Source organism: Antechinus flavipes, chromosome 3 (assembly GCF_016432865.1).
Source record: "Antechinus flavipes isolate AdamAnt ecotype Samford, QLD, Australia chromosome 3, AdamAnt_v2, whole genome shotgun sequence".
Lineage (NCBI taxonomy): Eukaryota > Metazoa > Chordata > Mammalia > Dasyuromorphia > Dasyuridae > Antechinus > Antechinus flavipes.
The window spans coordinates 287,386,728-287,412,943 of NC_067400.1; the positions used below are offsets into that span (position 1 = coordinate 287,386,728).

The 26,216-nt window shown below is 35.0% G+C and overlaps 1 protein-coding gene across 2 annotated transcripts; it reads right to left on the reverse strand.

The window, feature by feature from the left end:
- Positions 1–1,040: 1,040 nt before the first annotated feature.
- On the reverse strand, positions 1,041–24,950 carry PDHA1 (pyruvate dehydrogenase E1 subunit alpha 1). Of its 2 annotated transcripts, XM_051985153.1 has the most exons (12): positions 24,722–24,950; positions 19,444–19,458; positions 16,691–16,750; positions 15,980–16,153; positions 14,504–14,630; positions 12,846–12,937; positions 11,073–11,165; positions 9,876–10,031; positions 9,670–9,741; positions 4,358–4,425; positions 2,071–2,179; positions 1,041–1,432 (listed from the first exon to the last, which is right to left on the reverse strand). In XM_051985153.1, the coding sequence occupies exons 1-12, from the start codon at positions 24,776–24,778 to the stop codon at positions 1,268–1,270; spliced, it is 1,188 nt and encodes a 395-aa protein (XP_051841113.1). In that variant the 5' UTR covers positions 24,779–24,950; the 3' UTR covers positions 1,041–1,267. The 2 variants fall into 2 exon arrangements, with proteins under 2 accessions (XP_051841113.1, XP_051841114.1); XM_051985154.1 differs by lacking the exon at positions 19,444–19,458.
- Positions 24,951–26,216: the final 1,266 nt, after the last annotated feature.

Genomic DNA, 26,216 nt, shown 5'->3' on the forward strand with positions numbered 1-26,216 from the left:
TCCTGTAAATATGTATACAGATTCTGCTATTTTTACGCACTATTGTTCAATTGTTTTATTGTTCAATCAACAATTTAGGAATTTAGTTCTAAACAAGTAGTAATTTTACCAAAATGGATGGTATTTAGAATATATGTAATAATGATACATTTATGTAAACTGAAATATACAGACACAAGATATATATATATATATATATATATATATATATATATATATACACACACACATATATATATATATATGTATAAAATTGTGTCATATCCAGCTAAAGGAATCCTGGTTTAAACATGCCAGTACAGCCTGAATTTTTTAAAATGATTTTAATTTACTAATTGAAATATATACATTTACGTTTTATAGCACTTGCTGGGAGAGTGAAAGAGGAAAAAGTATTATAATCAAATAACCATCACTTGTTAGTACTGCACTTTTACAGATAAGCTATTAGTATAAAATTAACAATCAGTAAAGGATTATTTCTTATTGTTCTTAAAAACTTGAAATTTAAATGTGAATATAGTTTTCAAGAGAAAAACAGCTCTGTGTTCATTTACAAAGTAAATTATTTGATTTTTTTTCACTTGTTATATTTTTTAAACATGATTTGGTTGGGAAAGGCAATTCAATACTCCATCTTTGCAAAAACATAAAGGTAAATAGAGTTGTTCTAATAAAATTAGTCATAGTGACATTTGACAGAAATGTTCATTTTAACATTGTTATAGTATTCTAAATTATGTTTTAAAGACTAAAATCCTATAATGCTTCCCATTCAGTGATATCACTAGCTGATTAGGCTGAAACAAAAGCATTTTTTCCTTTCTGAGTGTCCTATCAGTTTTTTGGAGGAACTGAGCAAGTAGAGTTTCCCTCAAGTCAACAAAATGCTAATTAATCAAATAAAGAAAATGTAAAAATGTTAAGAGTTTTGTGCTTGGGGATAATGCATTTTCTCCAGTTATGTTACTTTTTCCGTAGTTTTTCTAATCTAGTTTTTAAAAAGGCAGAATAAAGTGTAAAATAACCACACGGACTAGTTGTTAACCGGTTCTATTCCTTTAATAAAACAATTAACATAATGTATAAATATAGCATGGATGTAACTAGTTACCCTTGAATTTAAGGTATAGTATCTTCTAATGATAATGCAAAATGTTTGGTTTTGGAAGTTTCACCCCTTTCCTTAGATCTAATAATTAGTTTCTTAAAACTGATAAGATAAATTTCCATTAAAGGCCTTGTATACATTCAACACATACTTCCTTTAGCTGACAGATTTGTACTTGATCCACTGATTTGCTCCTCGAACTTCAAAAGGTGGATCTCTGGAGTAGATATGATAGCCTAATTCTTCCAAAGGTGGTTCTGGATCCGCTGTAGCAAACTGGGCAGCATCCTCAATCTCTTTCCTTACTTCAACATCAATTTCCTTTAAAAGTCAAGAGGATTTGAATTAAACAAACCAACTTAATTACCTGACTTAATTAAACCAATATACTTTAAGTATTTACTATGTACAAATGTCATTAGCTGCTTGTTGATTACAAGATGAATGACACTTCTATTATTTCTACAAATTAAAAAGATAATAGAGGCTTATAACAAGAACTAGATGTGGCAAAAAATTTCAGTTAGCTTTAATCTTTCAAATCATTTTTGAAAATGCTTACTTTCCCAAGAAGACTTTGAAAGCAGACTATATAATGCTAGTTCAATGGTACACTGTTTATAATCTCAGTCAATTGAAATATTCCTGTAATATTAGTATGTAAGAATATAAGATGGTGAACATTTGCTCTATCACAAATTTTATAAATAATAAATTCTGTTGTATTTGAGCAATAGCAGCAGCTTAACTGAGGAGCTTCAGTTAAAAAAAAAAAAGATTGCTTCCTGATTTCTTTTAGGTTTGATCAAGTCCTTTTCTAGGGTTTAGGGGTAACCTTAAGCTTCTTCCCCTTTACTCTTCTCCCTCCCCCAAGACATAAAATATACATATATACCCCAAAACAAAAAAAGGGCAAACTCGCTCAAACAGGATGTTAGACTACTGTAAATTGATCTTACCTTTAATTCTTCAATACTGGCAAGGTTGTTGTTCACCATTCTGTCTTTTAGAAGCATGATAGGATCACTCTTACTCCTCACTTCCTGAATTTCTTCCCGAGTGCGATAACTGTGTTGTAAAACAAAGATTGTAAAACAGTCTTTATAAGAGAAACTCTTCTAGAGTTTGAAGTAATAGCTTTGTAAAATAAAATTCACACACCTTTGGTCAATATATTAAGCAAAAAAAAAAAAAGTTCTCAGAAATTTTTTTTATCTTTTATTGAAATACAGGGAATTATAATTCTAATTGTTGACTACAATTTGATTTGTCAGAAAAATCACTAACTCAAAGGAAAAAGAACTTGACCTAAACATTTAGAAAGCTATTAATTTAGTCTTTGGTCTCTAGGGGATCACAATCTAAAAGGAGATACAGAAGTAAGGGAAACATATTTGCTGCAACTGTGATAATAGGGGGAGAGTAAAGGGCAAAGTACTGTGAGAAATTTGAGAGATCATTTTTATCTATGGGATAGAGAAACCCTGAAAGAAGGGATTTCAATAGATTAAGACTGGGGGACAGCTGGGAGTTAATTCCAGAAATGACCAGATCAAGACTAATGGGGAACAAAGTTTAGTTTGACAATAATGTATTTGATGTATGGGTATACATACTATGGGATAAGACTGAGGGAAGTGACACTTTTACACATCGTACAAAACTATAGAAACAGAATAAGGTATAGCAGCTAATTCATGCTACTCTACCCTTCTTGTTAAATTCACTATCTATTTGCATAACTAGACAGATGATCAATCCATCCACTTATAGACTAATCCTAATTAACTGTTCATTTAACTGAATAAAATCTGGACAATTAATATTCTTTCTCTGTAGAGTCACTTTTGAATGATCACAGATTTAACTTAGGAGACTTTGAAACATGCTAGGGTGCGCACAATCAAGGCAATATCATCTTCAAATGGGAACATCCAGAGGATGGATCACAAACTGTAGAAGTGGTAAAGATAATCAGAAATATATGACTAGTAAAAAAGATGAGCCACTCATGAAATAAGTATTAACTAATAGTAAGCCCAGTGTATTCCAATGGGATCTGGGCAATGTTAAAAGAATTAAAGGACGGGCCTTATCATTTTGAGTAGACCACCTGTGAAGAATTTACAGGACAGTCACAAAACTGTTTTGTGTTTTTAAAAATTATTATTTGCATCATAGACATATCATTGGATACCCACAATGAAACCACAAGTCTACATGTGTTTGTATGGAATGAAGTATCTAGACAGGGAAGTTCTCTTAATCCTTAATAATTAAAAGGGTCTTATAATTTCCATTGTGTTGGACGAGTATTTCTTTTGGAGTCAGGAGATCTAGAACCAAATTCTGGCACTGCTATTTACTGCCTGTGTTTCCCTGGAAATGTGATATCCTCTTTTGGCTTTAGTTTACTTATTAAGAGCTTTCATTTTACTGGTTTTCTATACACTTTGCACTGACCAATAGCCAACATTATTTAAATATATTTTGTTTGGAAAATAGCTTTTAAAAATGTTAACTTTGAACGATTAATTTCACCCCAACCTTACACAGTGGATTCTATTCTATAAACAAAAAGGATTCAATGAATTAATTTTTTTAAGTTTAATTTTCTCAACTGAATTTGAGCTGCAGAACTAGATTCGGTAACAGTGGTTGCTCACTGAGAAACTATCATTTCTTGAGTCTGACATTTTTAGCATACAAAAGCAAGATACCCTTGAGAGGCAACTAAGGCAGAACGAGATAAGTACAGATTAGACAAGAAATCAAAATCTGGGTTCAAATTCTGCTTCTATATGACCCTGGGCAAGTTAATTACCTTTCAGTATCAAAATAAACATAAATTTCCTAAAGACAAGGGAATCGTTTTCATTTTTTTTATTTAATAAAACTATCCTCCCATGTATAAATTATTTTATATACATAACTTTTATAGCATTGATTTCTTATTGCAATTAAAATTAGCATAATTTATTTATACTGTTCAACTTGATTTTGTTAGTATTAGATATCTAAGATATATTTTATCTATTATATTGATATCTGTAACAATTCAATGGGAAGAAAAAGCACCAAATGATTATCTGGCACTATAGATCAAAAAGCCCAGTTGTTGAAATTTTCCTTTTTCAATATTAGGATGATCATGATGACATGCATATAAAACCCTAAAGAACTTTTCTCAAATTTCTATTTTAAATAAAATTAGAGATCACACTTAAAAGAGTCCTCTTATTATACCTGACACCAGGATCACTCATGCTATGTCCGTGATAACGATATGTCTGTAGTTCCATCAATATGGGGCCCTGCATGATGAAAAAAACGTGAATTAAAAAAGAAAACAGGATATGTGTTTCAAATATTTCTTGGGTTCAAATGCAGAGATATATTTATCTTGGTTCTAATTTTGTCCTCTGAAGTCCCTCTTAATACACGAAACAAAGCACAATCTTCCCCATTCTCCAATCTCCTTTTATAGACCAAGCTAAGGATCATGGTCCAGAGTTGGAATTAATCTTCAAAGTCATCTAGTCCAACCCTCCTTTTTACAAATTAGGCAATTAAGATCCAGGGAGGTCAAGTGACTTACACAGAGAAGTGGCTCAGGATCTGAACTTGGATTCTGTAAGCTTAAGTTCAGAATTCTTTTCACTGATTATCCTAATTTGGATGTTCCTTACACTACTAACATCATTGCTCAAATGTAGGGCCCAGAACAGAACAGTACTTCAGATATGATCTGATATGGAACAGTAGAACTATCTTCCCTACTGTAGGCTCCTACTTTCTAGGGATTAATTTATTAGAAGGCTGACTTTTCTTGAGCTTTCAGGCCAATAAAAACCCTTGATACTTTGGGGTAAACTGCATTTCTTCAGATAATCTACTGGTCATACCACCTCCTGATGTTTCATATTTGTGATGCTGACCGAATACAAATGCAATAGAAATATTTATCCCTATAAAATTTCCTCTGTTAGATTAAGCTCAACATCCTAGACCGAGAATGAGACTAATAAGATCGTGGGATTCTTATTCTGCCAACCAGTTTATAAACAATTCCACCTAGCATTGTGTTAACTGGAAATCTGATATATGTTATGTATACCTTTCACCTAATTTCTCACTGTTGGTCAGAATCAGGTACAGAAAAACAGCTTCCTACCTTCAAGCTTCTAAAGAATAAAATGATCAAATAAAGCCAAACGACTAATAGTTGCTCTGTTTTTCACATAGAGAGAGGGCCCGACCTCCTCCTATGCCAGTGATCTGTAGATACCAATTTCAATGATTCTTTTTTTTGGCTGCTCTTCTCTCATAATAAATAGCTGCCCTTTCCCTTCTAACTAGCTTGCTCTCTTGAGTAAGACATACGCTTCCAGAGCCACATTCCTTTGGTCAACGTTTCCTCCTTATGTTACAGTTCATCATCTCTTCAAATGCCTTGCCACCTCAGATAAACACAAGATGACAAAGTATTCTACAATTTTAAACTCTAAAATTCCTTCAGCAATAATCTGGTTCTTATATTTTCATCTTTGACCTTTTAGCTCAACTATTCTCTGCCTTTACTCCAATCTCCAGTCATCCCATCCATTGCTTCCTGCTTTTTCCAACCAGGATCCTTGCTCTGTTCATTTTTGCCTTCAAATCTCGACCCTAAATAAAGGTAATTATGCATTCTTGTACAGTTTTATTACCATTCATTCTCTTGCTGAGCCACAATCCTGGCCTACCATCAATCTCTTTCCCTTCTACCTGCATGCTGTTGAACACCTTGCATAAAGCGCGCAACTATGCTGGATTGGATCAGAGTGGTGCTGACCGCTCTTTGTTCTTGACAACAATGTTATCAGAAAGGCTGTACAGCTGTGCAAGGCTGGGAGTCTTCTGAGTCTTGTGCCAATGGGCAAATGACGATGGCCCCAGACGTAGTGGGAGCTCTTTTAAAGCCAAGGTCTTTCCCAGGTCTGTTTGTCTAAGACAACAAAGAGACAACCTCGTTTGATCCTCCCCCCTTCCTTTTTTGAATTAGCAGTTTGGGAGAAGACCTTCTAGAACAGAAACAACTGCAACCCCATCCATAAAAAAATCCTTTGCTTGACTAACAGCCCTCAGAGTAATTGTTCTATATAAACTCCTGAATTTTTGTCTCCAGTTTTCCACCTCCTGTTCATGTCACAATCACTAGCAATATTATTTATCAAAAGAGTATTATTCAATACTCTTTTGAAGATATCTCTGTCCATAATGACTGAGCATTACTTGTCATGTTCTCTCATTCTAGCCAAATTAGTAAATTTGTTCTTCCTCATCTATAATATTTTTTCTCTCTCATCTCTGTGCCTCTGCTCTTTTCTTTAGAGATTGTGCCTCAGGCTTGGGATGAACGCCTTGAATCTCATACTTTTCAAACTTAATTTAAGTGCTGCCTTCTACAAAAGATCTTTTCCTGACTACCCCATTGATTACTACTCCCCTCCTCCCAAAATCACTTTATATATTTTGAATTTACTTATCTGTAAACATACTGGTTCCCCCCAGTAGAATGTAAGCTTCTTGAGGACAGGTAGTTTCATTTCTGCCTTTGTTTCCCCAATGCCTAGCATAGAGCCTGGAACATAACAGGTATTTAATAAATGCTTGATGATTGAACTAAAATGAATCTTTACCCATACTTTCTACAAAATGTTTGAATGACTGATCTAAATTCTAACACTTAATTTCTATTGCCCTTAGAAACATTTTAATCTTAAGGAATTTAAATCATACAGCTATAGCTTATTTTAAATAAGGAGGAAGAAGTTAGGTGTTCTATGACACATTAATATGAAAGTTATTCATTTGAATAAAACTTAAAACCTGCATTCACTGAAATTGATCAACAATTTGGAAGGTATTTTCAAAATTGCCAAGTTCTGCTGCATATTAAAACATTATATTCTTTATATACATTCTAGATAAAACATGCCTAAAATGCCATTGTTTTAGGAAGGTAAAGAATGTTAGTCACAATTAAGAAGCAGCAAAGCTGCCCTTTCCCCTCATGATTCATGCTCTCTCCCAGTACTAATGTTTTATTTTTAGGGACTTTTTCTTAGGTCTTGCAGGGATAATATTCAACCACTTTCCCCTACTGACTTCTGCAGTTCTAAGGCTATTGACAAGTGAGCCAAGAACAATAACCACTTACTTACTTCTCTGTAACCTCCAGGGCCTTTTCTATTGCTGCCCTGCCCTGACAAGAGCTCCTCTTGCATTTTAATAATCACTGGGTTTTTCAGGACTAGCTAGGGACTATTAAGCCTCCTTTTTGGACTCCTTTGCCTTTTCTTACCTAAGTGCATCTCCTGTGACTTTATAAAATACAACATTATCATAGCACTAAGACTGGACTTCTAGAATGGGCCTTTTGACAGTCTAATTGTATCCCACCCTGATCTTATTTCAACCTTCTTCGGCAACCAGAGACTCTGCCTGGATTCAATGGTTAATTTACTCACACTCCCTATATCATCTGTATCTCGGTGATTCTGAATCCTTAAGTTGCCATTACATAAATGTAGTTCTCCATCTCCAACTACTACTTTACTCCCACCTACTCCTAGATTTGCCTATTCCTTCCAATACATCCTCCATATAAGTATTTAATAATAAAGAAATAATTTCTTCCTTACTTACTCAATTCATCTTCTGGAACTGACACCTGGCTTTCTCTTGATAAGGTATTCCTAGATACTCTTTTCTGGTACCAATTCTACTTTTGCTCTTTCCCCAAATTCACTATTTGTGACAGGGAATTTGGAATACTCCTAATCTCTCATCACTACTTCCAGATTCTACCATCATCACAAAGCAGCCTTTGCTAGAATCATGCTACATAAATTTACACTTGTTATTTATCAACATTTCCTAGATAACCTTCTTGACCCTCATTCAGTAGAGTGTTTTGAGTCAGCTTTTCTCTACTCATCTTCCTATTGAGAACACCAGTGTTCCCTCATGTATTCCAACCTGCCAGGCCCTTAATCTATGTAATTCACATTTCCTACTCCTCAAGATACAGAGATGATTATAATCTTGGTCCTACAAGTACCTCACTTCCATCTTCCGAATTTCCTTATCTGATTATAACCTTTTATCATTCCTTCTGCATTATAATCCCTAACCCTGTTCTTGGTGCTGTGACCTGTTTTTTCCACCCGTTTTCTAAGGCCATTACCTACACTAGAGCCTGACTTCTCAATATAGCAAATTTACAGTATGCTCTATTCTCTAATCTTTTGCTAGCTTGTCCTACAACTGTTCATGCCCTGCCAAACTACAATCCTGGAATAATCCTATGTAATTCATTTGAAGGCTAATGAATGAAGCTAAAGAAAATCACAAAAGTATGTTTTGGGGCTGATTACAATTTTATTTCACTTTATCTCAACTGGGCTCTTACTGAAACAAGGCAATCAATCCTGATTAATTTTCTATTCTACTTGTCAGTAATTGATTCAAATCTTTTACTTCTGATTTCAAACCTCCCTCTTTCCTCCATGCTTAAGACTTCACCTCATAATCCATGGAAAAATTGAAAATATTCACCCCAAATTCCCTTTCTCCTCATTACATATCAGATTGATGGCAACAAAATCTGGTCTACTGAAATGGATTGTCCCACAGTGCTAAAGACCACAGAGAAAACACCAACAGAACAGCCTAGTGTGTCTATTCTGGAAACCGAAACTTGCCTTTCTTGGGGAAACACTTGTAATACCTATCTCCTTCAAAGTGGTATAATGAGACTCAAATGAGATAATGTGTGTAAAATGCTTTTAACAGTAAAACACTTCACATTAATATAAACTATTGTTACTGAATATCTTCTCTGCTCTATTATAATTTCTCCTTAATTTCCATCTCTTTACTTTCTTCATTTTAGGCTGTTGTTAAATACTTTCTCAAGGCTGACTGTCATTAGTACCTCTTAACCAGGAGGATGTCAAAGAAGATGTAAAGCTTCAGAGTAAAACCAAAGGGTTAAAAAAAAAAAAGAAAAGAAAAGAAAAGAATTGACTGAGGCCAAGTATTTCCCCTAAGGCTCTGAAAGCACTTGGGTAATAACTTGTTAGGACTAAGACAACAAGATCTTATGTTCTTTATTTTGATAATTGCAGATGTACTGAACCTATATAATTTGTAGCCCCCTACCTCCCACCTCTGACCTAAAACAAAAAGCCAAATTCCACATCTTATTTAGGAAACTTATTTTAAGCATTGCTATCTTAAATTCTCAACTGTCTTATAACTCTAATGGGCCAATAAAGTGATGATGCAGGAATTTGGGGATAAAAAGGGAAAAAATGGTTGGGTAAAAGCTGTTTTATTCTCTGCAATTATACCCTAGTACCTAGCATAGTGACCAGCATATATTAGGTGTTTAATAAATGTTTGTTGATTTGACTAATAGAGCTACTTTCCAATGCTAAGACTGGCAAAAACAATGTGGAATATTGGATCTGCTTATAATGATATAGAAGGGAAGAATCCAATGACCTTACCTTTCCTGATCTACAGTAGGCAGCTGCAAATTTTGTTGCTTCACGAACACACAGAACATCCATACCATCTACCTGTTATAAACCGAGCAAAATTACAATCTCAAATCCAGTACAATTTTACATTACTTGGCTAATGTGTTAAGATAACAAGGATTATGTTTATTTAAGAAAAACATGATGGAATTAGATGTAATTAATGTGCTCACCCTTATTCCTGGAATAAAGTCTCCTCTTTTGTAATAGTCAGTGCTGGCTGCTGCTCTCTCTACAGAAGTTCCCATTCCATATCGGTTATTCTCACAAATGAAAATACAAGGCAATTTCCACAAAGCTGCCATATTGTAAGCTTCAAATATTTGGCCCTAAAAAAATTTGCACGGTTCAAAATATGTTCCTTAAATTATTACTTAAATTTCTCCATAATTCCCACTTATTTAATCACTTAAAGGTAAGCAAAATACTTTACACTCATTTTATGCTCACAACAACCCTGAATGGAAGTTTTTAACCTCATTTTATAAATGAAAAAACTGAAATTAAGTAATATGCCTGGATTATTCATTTGATAAACATTTGAGGGTGGAATTGAACTGAAGGTCTCCCAAGTCCAGGTTTAACTATGTACTGTATAACATATCACAATGCCTCATTAACATTCTTAAAAGATGCTACTCCACACAGGATAAATATCCTTCTTTCTAAGACCCAGCTGTTTTAATCAAACTTTAAGAATAACTTATAGCTTAATAAAAACTATATTGCTCTGCAACAAAGCAATTCACCAATTAAATTAGCACCTATAGTCAGTTCTTGCTTAATATAAGTTAAACAGACCTCCCCCATCCATCCTGGAGTGAGCCTTGCCCCAGGCAGATAGTTTCAGGGTCCAGAACAGAGGATTGCACAATTATGCTACTGCTACAGCCTGGAACAGGCAGGAAATAGATTTTTCCCAACATGAAATTATATAAAGCAAGAACTGTCTGCTTTCACTTTTAAATTAATTTAGTAAAGAGCCCATTACAGAAAAGATAAATCTAAAAAGATAATTTAGCTTAAAACTCAAGTTTCATTCCAAGTATTACTACTGATTCCTAGGATAAGACAGGCCAGAGAGAGGTCTGCTAAGCAGTCAGTCTTAAATCCCCAAAGACAAAAATTTCTTTAAAGACAATGTTGGGAACATTGTGATCTTAGTCTAATCCCTGGCAAATTCTCCTAATGATTAAAAAAAAATTAACAATAGACACACCAGTAATATTAAAATAAAAACTAAACACGTCAAATTTTGTTTAATGATTCCTAGCAATAAATGGGAATACAATTTATTTTTAAAACCCCCATTAATTAGTTCAACTATAATCGATTACCATAATACTAAGAAAAAACACATATACACTAACCTGATTAGCAGCACCATCTCCATACAAAGTCAAACAAATCTCATCTTTTTCATTGTACTTACAGGCGAGGGCAATACCAGCTCCTAGAGGTACCTAAAATTAAGAGCAGAATTCAGCTAGAGCAAACTATGAGAAGGAATCAATATCTGAAATGCACCTGGTAAATAAAATTTGGGGTTTTTCTTTTGACTCCATTAAAATAATTTTTAGAAAATGAAGGAAACACGAGTAAATGCAATATCAAGTTTTTTCTTAAGTATTACATTGTGAATGTTAACAGAAATTATAATAAACACCTTACAGGCACAACTAAAAATTACTAGCTGTTGGATAGCTAGATAGTGCAGTAGACTGAGAAGTGGTTCTGGAGTCAAAAAAGGACATGAGTTCAAATCCAGTCTAAGATATTTAACACTTATTAGCTGTGAGACACTGGGCAAGTCACTTAACCCCAACTGCTTCAATCCCCTCCCCAATTAGTGATTATTTATACTCACTGACAAGAAGAGAATATAAAATAGTAAGATTAGTTCAACAATCATTTATAAATATCTGGAAATATAAGTAGATCTGTTCATTAATCATTAAGGCAATATCTTTAAAGCTATTTCTTTTTCTCTTCCCTACCCCTCCTATCTAGTAGATTCTGACTATCAGAAAGGAAATCTCAGGTTTCTGTGATTAAATTAAAGCAGATAATAATTGAAATGCAAATCAAGGGTTGACTTCATGGCCTATCTAAGAAGAGCTTTGCTATTTAAACTATTATAAGATTCATTTATTTCCAATCACTTTTTTTTTTTTTGCAAAAACCAACATCATCTATAACAAAAAACCTGGAGTTTTAAATGGCTTGCTCCAAAGTCACAAGTGGCAGAAGTGAGATTAAAATCAAGGTCCTGACTCCAAAGCCAAGAAATCAATCAATCAATCATGAACATTCAGTAAATGCTTATTTTGTATGTTTGAAGAGATAAAGACAAAAGTAAAATAATCTATGTTCAAGAACTTAGAGGACAATGGGGAGATAACATGAACTTGAATATTATATATAACATACACAAAGCAGGGTGAAGAGGAGATGTCCTAATGACTGAGGAGGGGATCACAGAGAAGATAGGGTTGAGACAAGGCATTTCAGATACAGGAGGGAGCAAGAATTTATCAAGCACTATGGGCCAGGCAGTGTGTGAAGCACTTTACAAATATCTTATTTGATCCTCATAATAATCCTGTGAGGTAGGTTTGTTATTATCTCCATTTCACACATAAGGAAACAGAAAGGATCACACATCTAGTAAATGTCTGAGGCTGGATTGGAGCTTGGGCCTTGACTCCAGGTCCAGTGTGTGATTAACTGAGCCAAGAGCTCTCTGGGAACCAGCCAATATGAGAGAGCAGATAGAGGGGGTGGAGCAGCAAACAGGCTATGGGGCAGGTAGTCAAATGGCAAGGGTGTGGGGAGCAGGGAATCAGGCTACAAAGAACACAATTTTTATTTGATTCTAGAGTTGTAAAAGACAGATTGTAGAGGAGAAATAATGAGGAATGAATGAAGGAATGGTTTCAGTCAGGGAGACTGAAAAGGAATTGTGATGTGTGTACATGCACATGATAACATATAATACAGTGCTCAAAAAGAGGCTGTTCTATTGAAGACCTCAAAGGCAAATTTTCTTTTTGAAAAGTCGTGTGTCCAGATCAGGCCTAGGAAGCAGCAGTAGGATTCTGTCCTTCCATCCACCCCAGGAAACTCTAGTTGACCCAGAATACCTGAGCTCCAACAATGCCATTGCCGCCGTAGAAGTTCTTGGCGTACATGTGCATAGATCCTCCCTTTCCTTTAGCACATCCTCCTCTTCTTCCTACCAAGTGAAAGATACAATTATCTTTACAAGGTTCCACTCTTTAGAAATCTTAAGTACAATTCCACTTATTCAGCACTTGCCTATTTCTCTCTAAACTCAAACACTCAACACCAATTCCCTGCTGAGAGTGGGACCTTCTATTCCCCGGCCTTTCTCTGCATCTTCTACCTCCCAAGGTGCCCAGACTGCTTTGAATTTACACTGATTCCAGATTCCACCCATTTTCTCTTTGTTCATACTCATCTTTAGAGTCACAGACAAGAAAAGTAGTAACACAGGAAACAGAAGCAGGATTTCCAGAGGTCATTTATGATCCTTTAAGGGAGAACTAATTTTAAGTTGGACTTTTAAGCAATCCTGCAGTGTACCAAAGAAGACAATTTGTCTTGTCTGTCTCTTCATGATCCCATAATACAAAGAGCATCAGGCTCTTCAACGTGAGGGACTCATCTTCCAATGTCAGGTCTTTTAAAAATTTTAGTACTATCCACTGGATTTTCCTAGCAAAGTTTTAAAACTAGAAAGATTTGCCATTTCCTTCTTCAAAACAGACATTTAGCCTTTTTAAACTTATCTTGTCAGTTACTAAAGGATAAAGCAAAGTATAATAAATAAAATGATTTAATTTGAATCTAGGTGGATAAAAGAGCTAGTCTCAGAGGCAGGAAGATGAGGCCCCATCTGACATATGTATACATTGGCCATGGGATCCTAGCAAAGTCAATCAATCAAAGACTGCTCTAATTTCTCTAAAGTTGAGAGATGCAGGGAAGGTGTTAATCTGTATGAGTAGAGGAAGAATCATACTTTTGGTACCTAAATCTTAATATTCCAAGTCATCTCTAATTTTTTCAGATTGGTGCAGTGTAAAATGGGCTATAATAAAACTCAAAAGACTTGTGCTCAAAGCCACTGTGCTCCATACTATGGCATGAGATTTGGGCGAAGTTACCCATCTCCCTTCTTTCTCCCTCAACCCCTTAGATTGTCCATCTAGAAAATGAAGTGGTTGGACATAATGATCTCCATGGATTCTTCCAGCTCTGAATCTATGACACTATGAGATTGCCCTTATGTGCATCCTAACCCACAAGTTGTGTATGATCTAAAACTTGTTGGCTAGGTCACAACATTTGCCAGGACATGGCTCAGAGGCTTCTTAGCCAGCCCGGCCCATTAAGGCATAGATTTTCAGAGTCTCAGATATTTGCCAAAATATGGCATTAGAGGACATTATTTAATTTTTGCTATTAAAACTTTGACATTGTGTCAGCAATTCCTATTTTTGGAATAAAATTAGGACACTGTTAAAGCCTTCAGTTTATTACTATACAGGGCAAGATAAGATGACATAAATCATACATGCACACACGCGCACAAACACACATGCAAATATATCCATCACCACTTCAAAGAACCTTACCTTGTAACAAAGTATTTTGCTTTTAAAGAAAAAGTTTCTGATATCAAGTCTTCTAACAATCATTTCATAGGGAAAAAACATAAAACCTGGGACTTTATGATAATTATTTCACTATTTATCCTTTTATATAAAAAACACACCTGTAAGCTCTGCCAGAATTTCTCGAACAGGAAGTCCACGAGTATATGTAAAGCCATGAGCGCGATAGGCTGTAATAACATGATCTGTAGGATTTATACCAGCTTCAAGCCCCATACAACAAGCTTCCTGTGTTAAAGAAAAAAGGGGTCACTAGGGAATTTTTAAAACATTTAGCTCTATCTAGGTAAGTAGAATCACTAGGTTATTTACAAGGATTAAAAACATACAATGGCAGAACACAAAATTTCTCTTTTATAAACTAAGCTCTGTCCCTTCAAAAGATACCCTTTACCTCTTCCTCCCCTCAAATGCTGAGCTGATCATACTAAAATTATGTAAGCAAACTCAATATAGTTCTTAAATAAAAAAATTCTCAAAACTGAGGAGAGTTGAGCATTTTAAGTCAAAAGTTTTCAAATTAAACAAGTATAAAACAAGGTTTTTAAAAAAGCACTTCCTTCACTTCTGCCTCCATTCTAAGAACATTGGTTGATATCCCCATTAGATTATACAAAGCTTGAAAGCTTCAAAGGTACAGACACATTTTAGGATATTCACACAATACTCCTATCCTACTAGAAATTAGAACAGGTAAGGGGGAAAAAAACAAAGACCTGTAGGTACAAGAAAATTGTTGACCACATTCCCAAACATCCTTAGGTTGAAGGAGAAACAAACAAAAACATTGGCAGGAATTATGGAAATGTGGCACAGAAGAACTAAATAATTATACAAATATATTGATGTCTAGTTTGCATTATATATTGTAAAAAGATTACTTTTTTATGCATACATATTTACACAATTATTTTGCTGCACAAGAAAAATCAAATCAAACGAGAAAAAAAAGAGAGAATGTGAAAATGCTATGTTGTGCTCCATATTCAATTCCCACAGTCTTCTCTCTGGATATAGATGGCTCTCTTCATAACAAGATCATTGGTGGCCTGATGATGGCCATGTCCATTAGAACTGATCACCGTATATTCTTGTTGCTGTATACAATGATCTGGTTCTGTTTCATTTCACTTAGCAAAAAGATATTACTTAAAAAAAAATGTTCCCTATAGTTCTTTATATACTATATTAACAAGTTTCCTACTATTTGGTTTTTGGTTCATTCAGTTGCACTGTCTACTGATTGACTTGAATTGAGCTACATTTTTGTCAATCTTTTTTTCCCCTTCAAAATAGCTAAATAAATAAAAAGAATCAATTTCTTAGTTTTTCTAAGGAAGGCAAAAATATCTGGTTCAATAATTAGTACCATGAAATTCCTAACTTATTAACTCAGGTGCTATTTGATTCATTTACTCTGATTAAAATACCCTTCCCCATGAATTACTGAATTCACAAGTTAACAGATCCTTATCTCAAACCTTTAACATTTATTTATAACAGGTCTTAAAATTCAACTTTTTACAAACATAGAAAACAATCTCCAAATACCACATTCTTACCAAATTTTTACTCACCTGACCATCATACAAGTGGCAAAACCCACGGATAATCTTTTGCTTATATAGCTGGTCTGCTTTCAATTCCATCCGACGGACAGTCTGCATGATCTTATAGTATTTGAGTCCTTCCTCCCTAGTGAGAACTGCTGTGGTAGGAGGGCCTTCCTCAAGCCGATGAATGTCACATTTCTGGAAATTTCATTATTTCAGTAAAAATGCTGCCAACATGTTCTAAAATTTATCTCAATCATATAAACAGCCAAGTAGCTTCTCTCAAAATGTTTCACAGTACTTTTGATCTCTTGTTTTTCTAAAACTGAACTTAAAAGTAGTTTAACTCTTTAGAAGGAAAAGTGATCTCCTAAACGCAACTTTTACCTAAGAATATCGAGTTGTTCATTGACTATCAAGGAAACATTCATAGAAATGTAATCATTTTCTTCATCAAATCAAATACAAAATTTGTTACTGTGAATTCATTTTGACTATTTAGCCACTCATTTATCCTATCTAAAAATAAGGAGAATAAATTATCATTTTAACTAGGATCAAACTTTTTGAACCATCATTTCCCCAAATAAAAAAGAAGCTAATAGATTATGTTAACTCATTTACCCACCATTTATCAAGTATCTTCTCTATGAGGCAAACATGCTAATCAAATAACCATACCAATAATAAAAAAAATAGGCTCAAAAATTCAAAAAGATACAGCATCTTCCTTACCTTAATATCAAAGGTGGCATCATTTGCAAAGTTACGGGATGCCAGGAGCACTCTTCCAACCTTCAAAACAAATGTAATAAGTTTAGTTTTTTGTAAGGGTGAAAAAGTAGTGAAATCTAAAAAGGTTGATTTTTTTTTATTATTATTATATCTATGCTAATCTTGCCTGCTTCAACAACTGGCTAGGGATACAAAGTGCTTAGGGTACTGCTACCAAATCATTTATGAATTTGGTAACATTTTTATTTTATTTGTGAATTGAATTTCTAGAATAATCACACAAATCTTATCAGTGGAAGGCCTCAGAAATCTTAAAAGGTGAGGGTTCTCAAGACAATGATAATCTTTCCAAATCAATGCCAACTCCCCTCCTCCCCTTTCCCCTGTACCTTACTTATCCTATTAAATGGAGTTTAAGATTAGATCAGATGCTCTCTGCATTCCTTCCCTCTCTAAATATTTTCTCTTTGTTGAATATTCACAATCACACAAGCTAGTCAAAGTTAGCTATGTTTGCCTACTAATTGTTTTTATAACAAATTATATAGAATATTTGTATTAGTACAAAATGAAAGAAAACCTGCTTAAATTAGTTCATTTTTCCACTGTTAATTTAGAAAACAATGATGAATGAATATGTAAAAAATCAAGCAAATCAAAGATTATGTTTACTAGAATGTAAGAGCAGTTCTGATAAAGTTCAAAGAGGAAAACAGTACTTAAGGTAAGAAGCTACAAATAAAGTCTGTGTGAATCCATTTCTGATCAGCAAATTATTTTAAAACAAATGTAATCTGACCACTTAGTTTCTCTAAATAAGCATAAAACATTTTCCCTTTGAGACCTATTTGATAAGACATATAAACAAATTACAAAACTTGTTAAAAATCCAACTTGTGAAAAATTTATTTCAGGTAAAAAAAGGGAAATTTAAAAAAAAATTCAAAATCCTAAAGATTGATCTTCTACTTCTCTCCAGTTTTCACTACTTAAGAAATGGAGGATTAAATATAAGTTAGACCTCATGCAAATGAACAATTTTTTTCCTATAAAAAAAGGTAAGTCAAAATTAAACAGATTTTAATTAAAACCAGTCAAGTAAATGATTCCACTTTAACCTTAGTGTAATTTGATGCTGAGATTAATTATTAAGTACCCTGTAAAAGGTCATAACTAGTCAAGATAAATCCAGAAATTTGCTTAACACACAAGCAATCTGTTCTAGCTCTACAACTAGAGAGGTGATTTAGTTTTAGTGAAAGATCTAAGGTGGGTACAGTGAATGGGTGGAAGTAGCAGTATTGGAAATGCCTGTAGCTTCCAGGAATACCTATGCCAGGCCAGAGGGACTTTTCCCTCCTCCATACCAAAATGCCAGAAGCATTGGGAAGGTAGAGATATGTTTCCACAAATTGCCCCTAAAAAGAAATGGTCAAACTTTGGAAATTTGAAGGCAAACTATCTGCCCTTTTATATTAACGATAAATAACTAACAATCAAATATCAAAGTGAATTTAAAGTACTTAGTTTTAAAGTGTATTGATATAAAATGTTATACCTAATTATAATTTATCAAGCCAGGATTTGGAAACCACTACTATTTCCCACATTAAAATGAATTCCTTTTAAAAATAGACAAAGTACCAAGAAAGTTTTTTTTTTTTTTAAATCTACATTTTGCATTAGGAAAATACTGTCTATCTCTTGAAGAATCTAATAGCTGATATTTATGACAATGGTTTGTAGGAAATCTTCCATTCAAATCTTATTTTCATGCCTCTCATGGCATATAGGTGAGCAATCACAGACTCACTGAAGTCTAGTCAACTGAATAAAAGCAATTTATTGACTTCAAATAATAGATTTCAAAGAGTCTATTACATGCAGTTAAAAACCAAGACTTTGGGGACACCTTATATAATAAACATTTCCCTTAAATTCCCGTCTTTAATTTCAAATCAGTATATTTAGCTATATAACCTATCTGTAGGATTTTTCATTAAATCATGTTGATGGAACAGAACTGAATCCTATTTTTAGTCTAGTCAAGTGAAATTTAGTGCAAATAAATGTAGTAAATTCCATAAGTATTTGATTAAAAAAAAAAAAAAAAAAGAAGCTACACTAGTACAAAATAGAAAAGATAGCTCTGAATTTAATTTATTTTTTGGTCAGATTTACCTAATTCTTAGAAAGGTCCACACTATTATAGTAATATTACCTATTTCTACCTGTAATTTATTTAACTTTTCCTTTAAAAATTTAGAGGTTATATAGTATTTGGTACATACAGGTTTAGTGCTTATATTATTTCATTTCTTATGATACTATTAAAATAAATTAAGTCACTTTTGCTATACTTGCTTTTTTTTTTTTTTTTGCCATCAGCTGAAACAAATTCTATCCTAATCTTTATTTTAATTGTCTATTTCTCATTTTTAAAAGTGTTTCTCATAAAAACATATTGATGGATTATTCTGGTTTTTAATCCACTATTTCCATTTTAGGGTGGGTTTATCTTATCCACATTCAAAGTAACAATTACTAGTTGTGTATTTCTCTCCATTATACTTTTCCTCTCTATTACCTTTTTCACCCTTTCTTTTTATGCTATCCCTCTCCTCTCAAGTCTGATTTGCTTCTAAGTACTATCTCACTCCTTTAAAAAAAATTCCCTTCCCCATATCTTCTCCCCACCCCAATGTCAAGAGAAAAAAAAAACATTTTTTTTTTTTTTAAAATTGGTATCTTACCTCACTAGCAGCTCCCTAAAGTAGCAGTTGGGAAAAAAATAACAATTTTAAAATTAATTATTTCACATAATGAAAAGTCTTTAAAAAAAGGGGGGGGAGGGGGATGAAAAGGACCCAACACCTTAGTTGTGAGTAGTACTGAATTTCTTGCTGAGGCAGTTGGTGTTAAGTGACCTGCCCAGGGTTACACAGCTAGAAGTGTTAAGTGTCTGAGCCACATTTAAACTTGGGTCCTCCTGACTTTAGGGCTGGTGTTCTGATCACTATGCCATCTAGCTGCCCTAATACAGAATTTCTTAAAGTAATCACAGTCCAAAAAGGGCATTACAGAATTTCTTAAAGTAACCACAGTCCAAAAAGGGCATTCTCAGTATTAAAGCTAGCAAAAACAGGTCCAAAATGAAAACATTAGAAATCTCACCTAACAATAAAGCACTCCTATATAAGGTATACTAAATTCTCTTTTCAGTTCCATGGTACTACTCTACTAGTACTAATTTAATAACATGTTTCCCTAAGAGTTAATTTTATAAAAACTAAGTTAATATCACATACTGCTATATATATCATTAATTCTGCATGCTTTGCTTTTAGAAACAACTATTATGGCTGGGCTACCAAATTAAAAAACTTAAAATACTGTACATTAATGAAGGCCTTAAAAAAAAAGGAAAAGTATAATTTTATCTATCCCACCCAGTTGCCCCACTCCCCAACCAGATCAATACAATCTGCACTTTATGAATAAGAAAACAAAAGGGAAGGGAAGGGAGAATAAAATACAGAACAGAGAGTGACACACAGGGAGTGATCTATTCACAAGTAGAGGAATAGAATAAAATTCCCTCAAATAACTGGAACTTCTGGATTCCAACTATACCGGATAGCATTAACAATTAATGCCACAGTACTTCAGTATGGGTCATGAACTTTTTCCTACTTTAGCCTCTACTTAATTTACTACCAAGATTTTTAAAGGCAGTTAAAAATAAAAAAAACTTTTGGCAAATAAATATGTCTACATCCCTGTTCCATTTATATCACCTATCCTTTACCCAGAGCAATTTTTCACAATATAAGTAAACTGCTTTACTAACAAATGATCTGAGGCCAAGACAGAGTTTCTTTCTGGAAAGAAAAAAAAAAAACAAGCACTTTGCAAGATTTCAGTTCTCGTTATCTCAATAACCTTCATATTGAACAATAAACACTTGTAACTAAAATTAACCAAAGAACTAAATCTGAAAATTTTAACTTACAAACCTGAACTGCTATTTGGAATCCTTTTTTCTTTTTGATTTAAAATACCCTATCACATATAGGAATATTTAGACAGATGACTTACAGATCTGCTTGTTTCCTGGCCTCTCAGGTAATTTGTGATAATTATCAGGACCAATAACTCAGTGAATGTAAATAATTGTTTTTTGACTAGAAACCCTGAGGGTCTTCCCCTTCCCCTTTTTCCTTTGGATTAGTTAAAAGAGGCCAGTCTTAACCTAAATTCTTAGCAAGCCTGAATCACTGAATGGGTGAAGCCTCAAACAGATTCAAGATTTTAACTAATAAAAGGGCAAGGTCTCCCTTTGTACCAAGGCTATCTCCAATCCAATTCTTCTAGCCACAGGACCCAGATAGCTCTGGAAAGGATTCATTTAATCCAATTCACATGTCCCAGCATCACCTCTCTGATAAAATGATCTTCTTTGAGAATGAAGGAAAAACATTAACCTTGTCATGATTTCTATAACTGAATATAATATTTAGTTATTCCTGGATATAACTTACATTCCTGGAATAAGCCAATCTTGGACAGGTATAAAGATATCTTCCAGAGTTTAAATCTGTACATATAACTGGAAACTATTTGATGAAATAAATAAAAAATATATTAAATTGTAGAGGAAAAACTAGCCAAAATACTATCAAATAGAACCATATGTTTTCTTAGGCAAATTATACTAGATAATTATGTTGATATTTTGCAGGGGGTAGGTTCCTATATACTAAAACTCAAATGTTTTGTAATATTTGATATATATATTCGTGCGTATGTCTCAGAAAAATCTTCCTGGGGAAGCTAGATGGCATAGTGGATAGAGCACTGCTCCTGGAGTCAGGAAGGTCCTGAGTTTAAATGCTGCCTCAGACACTTTCAACACTTACTAGCTATTAGACTCTGAGCAAGTCATTTAACTCCAAATGACTTGAAAATTTTTTTTTAGAAAAATCTTCCCAATGTCTTGACTGAATTGGGAAAATGGAGAGGACAGGTTTTGGTGAAAGAGCTACGTTCTTCTCTTTATCAAGGATCTCCTTAATTTCTACAATTCCATTAAAAAGTTTGCATCAAATATAGGCTATTGGGATTAAAGATATTTTGTGATAACCCCCCCACCCCCATCCCCCGATTCCTAGTAAATATTTATGAAAGAGAATAATCAACTGATTTAGAGACAGGTATTAACTAATTTTTGATAGCAAAAATATACACTGCCAGCTTCATAGTGACTATTATCGTGAAGTTAACCTTTGTTAAAGAAGGTTTAAAATTAAATGTTCTCAATCCAAGATAGTGAATCAAGTTAAAAGAATAAATGGAACTGTACTTTTAAATAGTTTTCCTTTAGTAGATTAAATTTTATTTTCATTTTTCTTATATTCTCAGTTTCCTCATTGCAGAAAATTTAAATGCACAGTACTAGTGTTAAAATAAGTAAAAATAATTTATACTTACTTACATTTAAATGATATTAAGACACTGTTCATTCAAATATTAACATTGTGATTTTTAGTTTTCCAATGCATTTCAATCTCATACATAACCTAGTTTGTCATTAATTGCTTCTTACTGGTCCTGGAATAGAATTGTAATAAATAGAGGAAAACCTCCAGTATGAGGTGAATCCTCTTAAGTGAATCTATGGAAGGACATAAATAAGAAATGCATAGGATGAAAAGACTTGGATAAGTAGTAACTGGTGCTAATAGAGAAAGTACCCATAATTATAGCTCACTAAAACATTGAAGAACAAAATGCATGCCATGAATACTAACAAGCATTTGTTGTTTCAGCCCTGCCCAACTCTTCCTGATCTCATTTAAGGTCTTCTAAGCCAACCTGGCTTTCCCTTCTCCAGATCATTTGACACATGATAAAACTGATTAAGTGACTTGCCAGGATCGCAATTAAATGTCTGAGGCCAGATTTGGTTTCCCTGATTCTAGGCTGGTACTCTATCCACTGTATCCCTTAAGAAGGATGGAAGATGCTATTCTAAAAATATAAATAAAGAGCAAGAGTAAATTAAGGAAAGATTAAAAGGAAATGCTGATGGTTGCCATGCCTGTAATCTTTGTTCCTGAGGAGGATGTTGATGGATTGAATCAGATCAGATCTGTGAATTGCAAAAGACTTATGTTTCCTGGGCATCAGAACCAAGTCCATAAACACCACAAAACCATAGTGCTACCTTGGGGAGAGCCAGCCTCCCTTCTAGATTTAGAAGGATCAAAGGTCCCCTGATGATCAGTGAATGACTTTACCAATTCCTGCCTAGATAAGAGTTCTATAGAGACTCCCCCAAAAATAGCTATTTTAGATAACACTTATCATTGATTCAAAGTCCTAGGGCTAGAAGAGACCTTAAAGACCCATCTATAGTACAACTCTCATATTACAAATGACAAATGTGAAGTCTAAGCATGCTAAGTGACTAGCCAAGGGGTAATACAGGTAGTGGATAAGGTGGGATCCCATCCCAGGTCCTCAGACTCCACAACCAACAGGTCCATAAAAAGTTAAAAAATATATGCAATAGTTTATATTTCCCTTCCCCTGTACCATTTAAGATGGGTAAAGAAAGGTTGTGACCAGTTCTAACTGTTCAATGATGAAGGGAGCCATCTTCACCCGGAGAGGACTGAGGGAACTGAGTGTGGTTCACAACATAGCATTTTCATTCTTGTTGTTTGCTTACATTTTATTCTGCTTTTTTTTTTTTAAACTGGTTTAATTTTTCTTGTGCAGCACGGATAATTATATAAATATGTATGCCTATATTGAATTTAACATATATTTCTACTATGTTTAACATATACTGGATTACTTGCCATCTAGGAGATAGTGTGGAGGAAGGGAGGAAAAATTGCAACACAAGGTTTTGCAAGGGCCAATGTTAAGGAATTATCCATGCATATGTTTTAGAAAAATAAAAAGCTTGAAAAAAATTTTTTAAAAAGGGTTGTGGATAAACTGGGGAGATTTTCCCACACTCCAGTTTAATCTTTACTTATACAGTATTATTGGGAGTGGGGAGGAGAGTGTGTATAGCAGAGAAAAGGTTGGAGCAAAACCCTAGGGGGATTACAAGGTATAGACTCAAGTCCATGCTTGTCTTTGGTTGCTGAGGTCTGCAATGCAATCTAGTTAAGTTCAAAGGTCACAAAGTGCTTATTAGAATGAGTCCCAAACTAGTGCCTTAGAACTCTAAGCAGATTTCATCTTCAATTTTACTTATCCTAGCTTAAAAAAACAAAACAGTCCCCTTAGATCTATTTCCTTCTGACTTTGCTGCCAAGTAAGGGTAATCAAAGGAAAGAAGCAGCTGAAGAGTAAACTGAACTAATGAGAGCAAGATGACAGGCAAAAAACACTCTAGCTCTAAAAAGATCGAGACCATTTCAAGAGCTTTCAATGCCTACCCGGATCTCTTCCAGCCGCCCTAGGAAAAAGGCCCTTTCGAGGAGGGTTGCCAACCATTGCAGAGGAAAAAACCCAGGCTCCGAGAGGGGACCAGGGTAGAGACAGGGAGCTTAAATCGGAATCCTGAGATCTTTCCCTATAGCCCTAGTCCTGCTTTTTTTTTTTTTTTTAACCTAGCCATGGAATGGGAAGCAGGGGGAGAATTCCCATGATTCCTTGGCCTTCCATACGTGACCTTCGGGGTGCCCCAGATCATTTGCAGAATGAAAGGCTGAAGTGAAGTTTGGAAGACTCCCGACCCCGCCGACCTTGCGCTCTAGTCCCCGGAAGAGTGGGTGTATGTGTGTGGAGAAGTCGGGGCCCTTTAAACTCCGGAACGGGGCAATGGAGGAGTGTGCAACCTTAACAATCTTCCCCCAGACCCGACCTGGGCCCTGATGTGTTCAGTCTCCAGCGATCGAATGAAGGCGCAAATCTAGAAGGATTGCTCCTCTCCTTCCCATACAACCCAGGCCGGGCGGAGCCCCGCGTCCCGTAGGCCAATCCTTTCCAACCCTACTTCTCCGAACTCACCGGTTTCTGGGAGGCGCCCGTCAGCACGCGGGAAACGACTGCGAGCATTTTTCGCATGGAGTGGTAGCCCGAGCGTGTGGGGCGGCGGCGGCGAGGCTGTGGGCCAGAGGAGCGGGAGACTGCGGCGGATGGGACCGTGTCCGGAGTCTCCTTGAAAAGGAGGGAGCGGATTCGAGGCCTTTTCTAGAGAGGATGAAGGGAAGGGAAGCAAAGGAGAGCGGAAGTGACGGTGCTGCACATCCCACGTTGCGCCACCGAGGCCACGGACCAATCAAAGGAGTCCCAGGAATTAGCTCCGCCCTTCAATTTTCTTTAGCTGGCTGCTTTTAAATAATGGAAGCGGTGGTGGCTTTAACTTCTGGGAAGCATTTTAAAGATTTTAGTGATTCCGTGAACTTGGAGGGAAAAAAAAAAGGAATCACATCTTTATTTTCACTAATTTGTGGTTGCTTTCGTAAGGCTCTGAATTTTGTGTGTAGTGTGTGGAATGTGTTTATGTTTTGTGTCCAAGTGAGTTTTGTGTGTCCGCGAGTTGTTTAGACCGGCTGAGAGGGAGGCAAGAAAATATATTTCTAAGGATTTTTCTCCCAGGAAAACTTAATTCTTGCCAGGAGGGAAGCAGGAAGTTAGAAGCAGAAGCTGGCTATTTATTTCTCTATTCAAAGAGGGAATTATTCATCACGTGCAACTTTGACAATTTGGGGTTTTCTTGGTAAAGATACGGGAGTGGTTTGCCGTTTCCTTTTCCAACTCCATTTCACAGATGAGGAAACCTGAGGCAAATGGAGTCGAGTGATTTGCCCAGGGTTACACAACTAGTAAGCATCTGAGAGAGAATTTGAACACGGGCATTTCCAGAAGTGAGGAGATATGGAGCTACGATTATATCTTTGCATTCTCTTAAATATTGTTGGTCTGTGACAATCAATATTTGGGTTCAATCTGCTCTTGTGATTTCTATCTTTATAAGGAAAGAAATACCCTAAGTCACATATCCAAGGCTTGACTCCCTTCCCTCATTCCACTTTTAACAAAAGTAGCAAAAAGCAAAACACATTAATAGGAGAATATATATACTGGACAATACAGAGTAAGGGAGCCCTCCTTGGGAGTGAGATAATGACCAAGAGAGTTTCCGTTCTCAATCAGAAGGACATTTCCCTGATTGCTGATTTGTATAGCAAGATGAAGGTAGCGGGATGACAAAGTTTGCCAGCTGCCCTATGTTGGCTTCTTCCCAGAGTTTTTGTCTTCTAAAGATCTAAAGGAAGATTGAAATGGCATTTTTTTTTTTTAAAGCTGGAAGCCCTAAAAAAGCCAGGATTTCTCTTCTCTTAAGCTCTTATCAAGTCTGCTCCTCATTTGGGGAAAGGGCACTAAGTAATTAATCTTCACCTATGAAAAAAAAAAAAACAGTCCTTTGATCTAAGATTAAATTATGCATTATTGAAAAGGGGTCCACAGGCTTCACCAAGATCCTATAACTCAAAAAAAG

What these genes read in the sequence shown, in the direction of transcription:
- PDHA1 (XM_051985153.1), bottom strand. Translation starts at nt 24,778, where the DNA reads ATGCGAAAAATGCTCGCAGTCGTTTCCCGCGTGCTGACGGGCGCCTCC. An exon ending in AATTCTGGCAGAGCTTACAG is followed by an intron (nt 12,938 to 14,503) that starts GTGTGTTTTTTA and finishes TTCACTTGGTAG; the next exon opens with GAAGAAGAGGAGGATGTGCT. An exon ending in GAGATGGTGCTGCTAATCAG is followed by an intron (nt 10,032 to 11,072) that starts GTTAGTGTATAT and finishes AAATTTTTTTAG; the next exon opens with GGCCAAATATTTGAAGCTTA.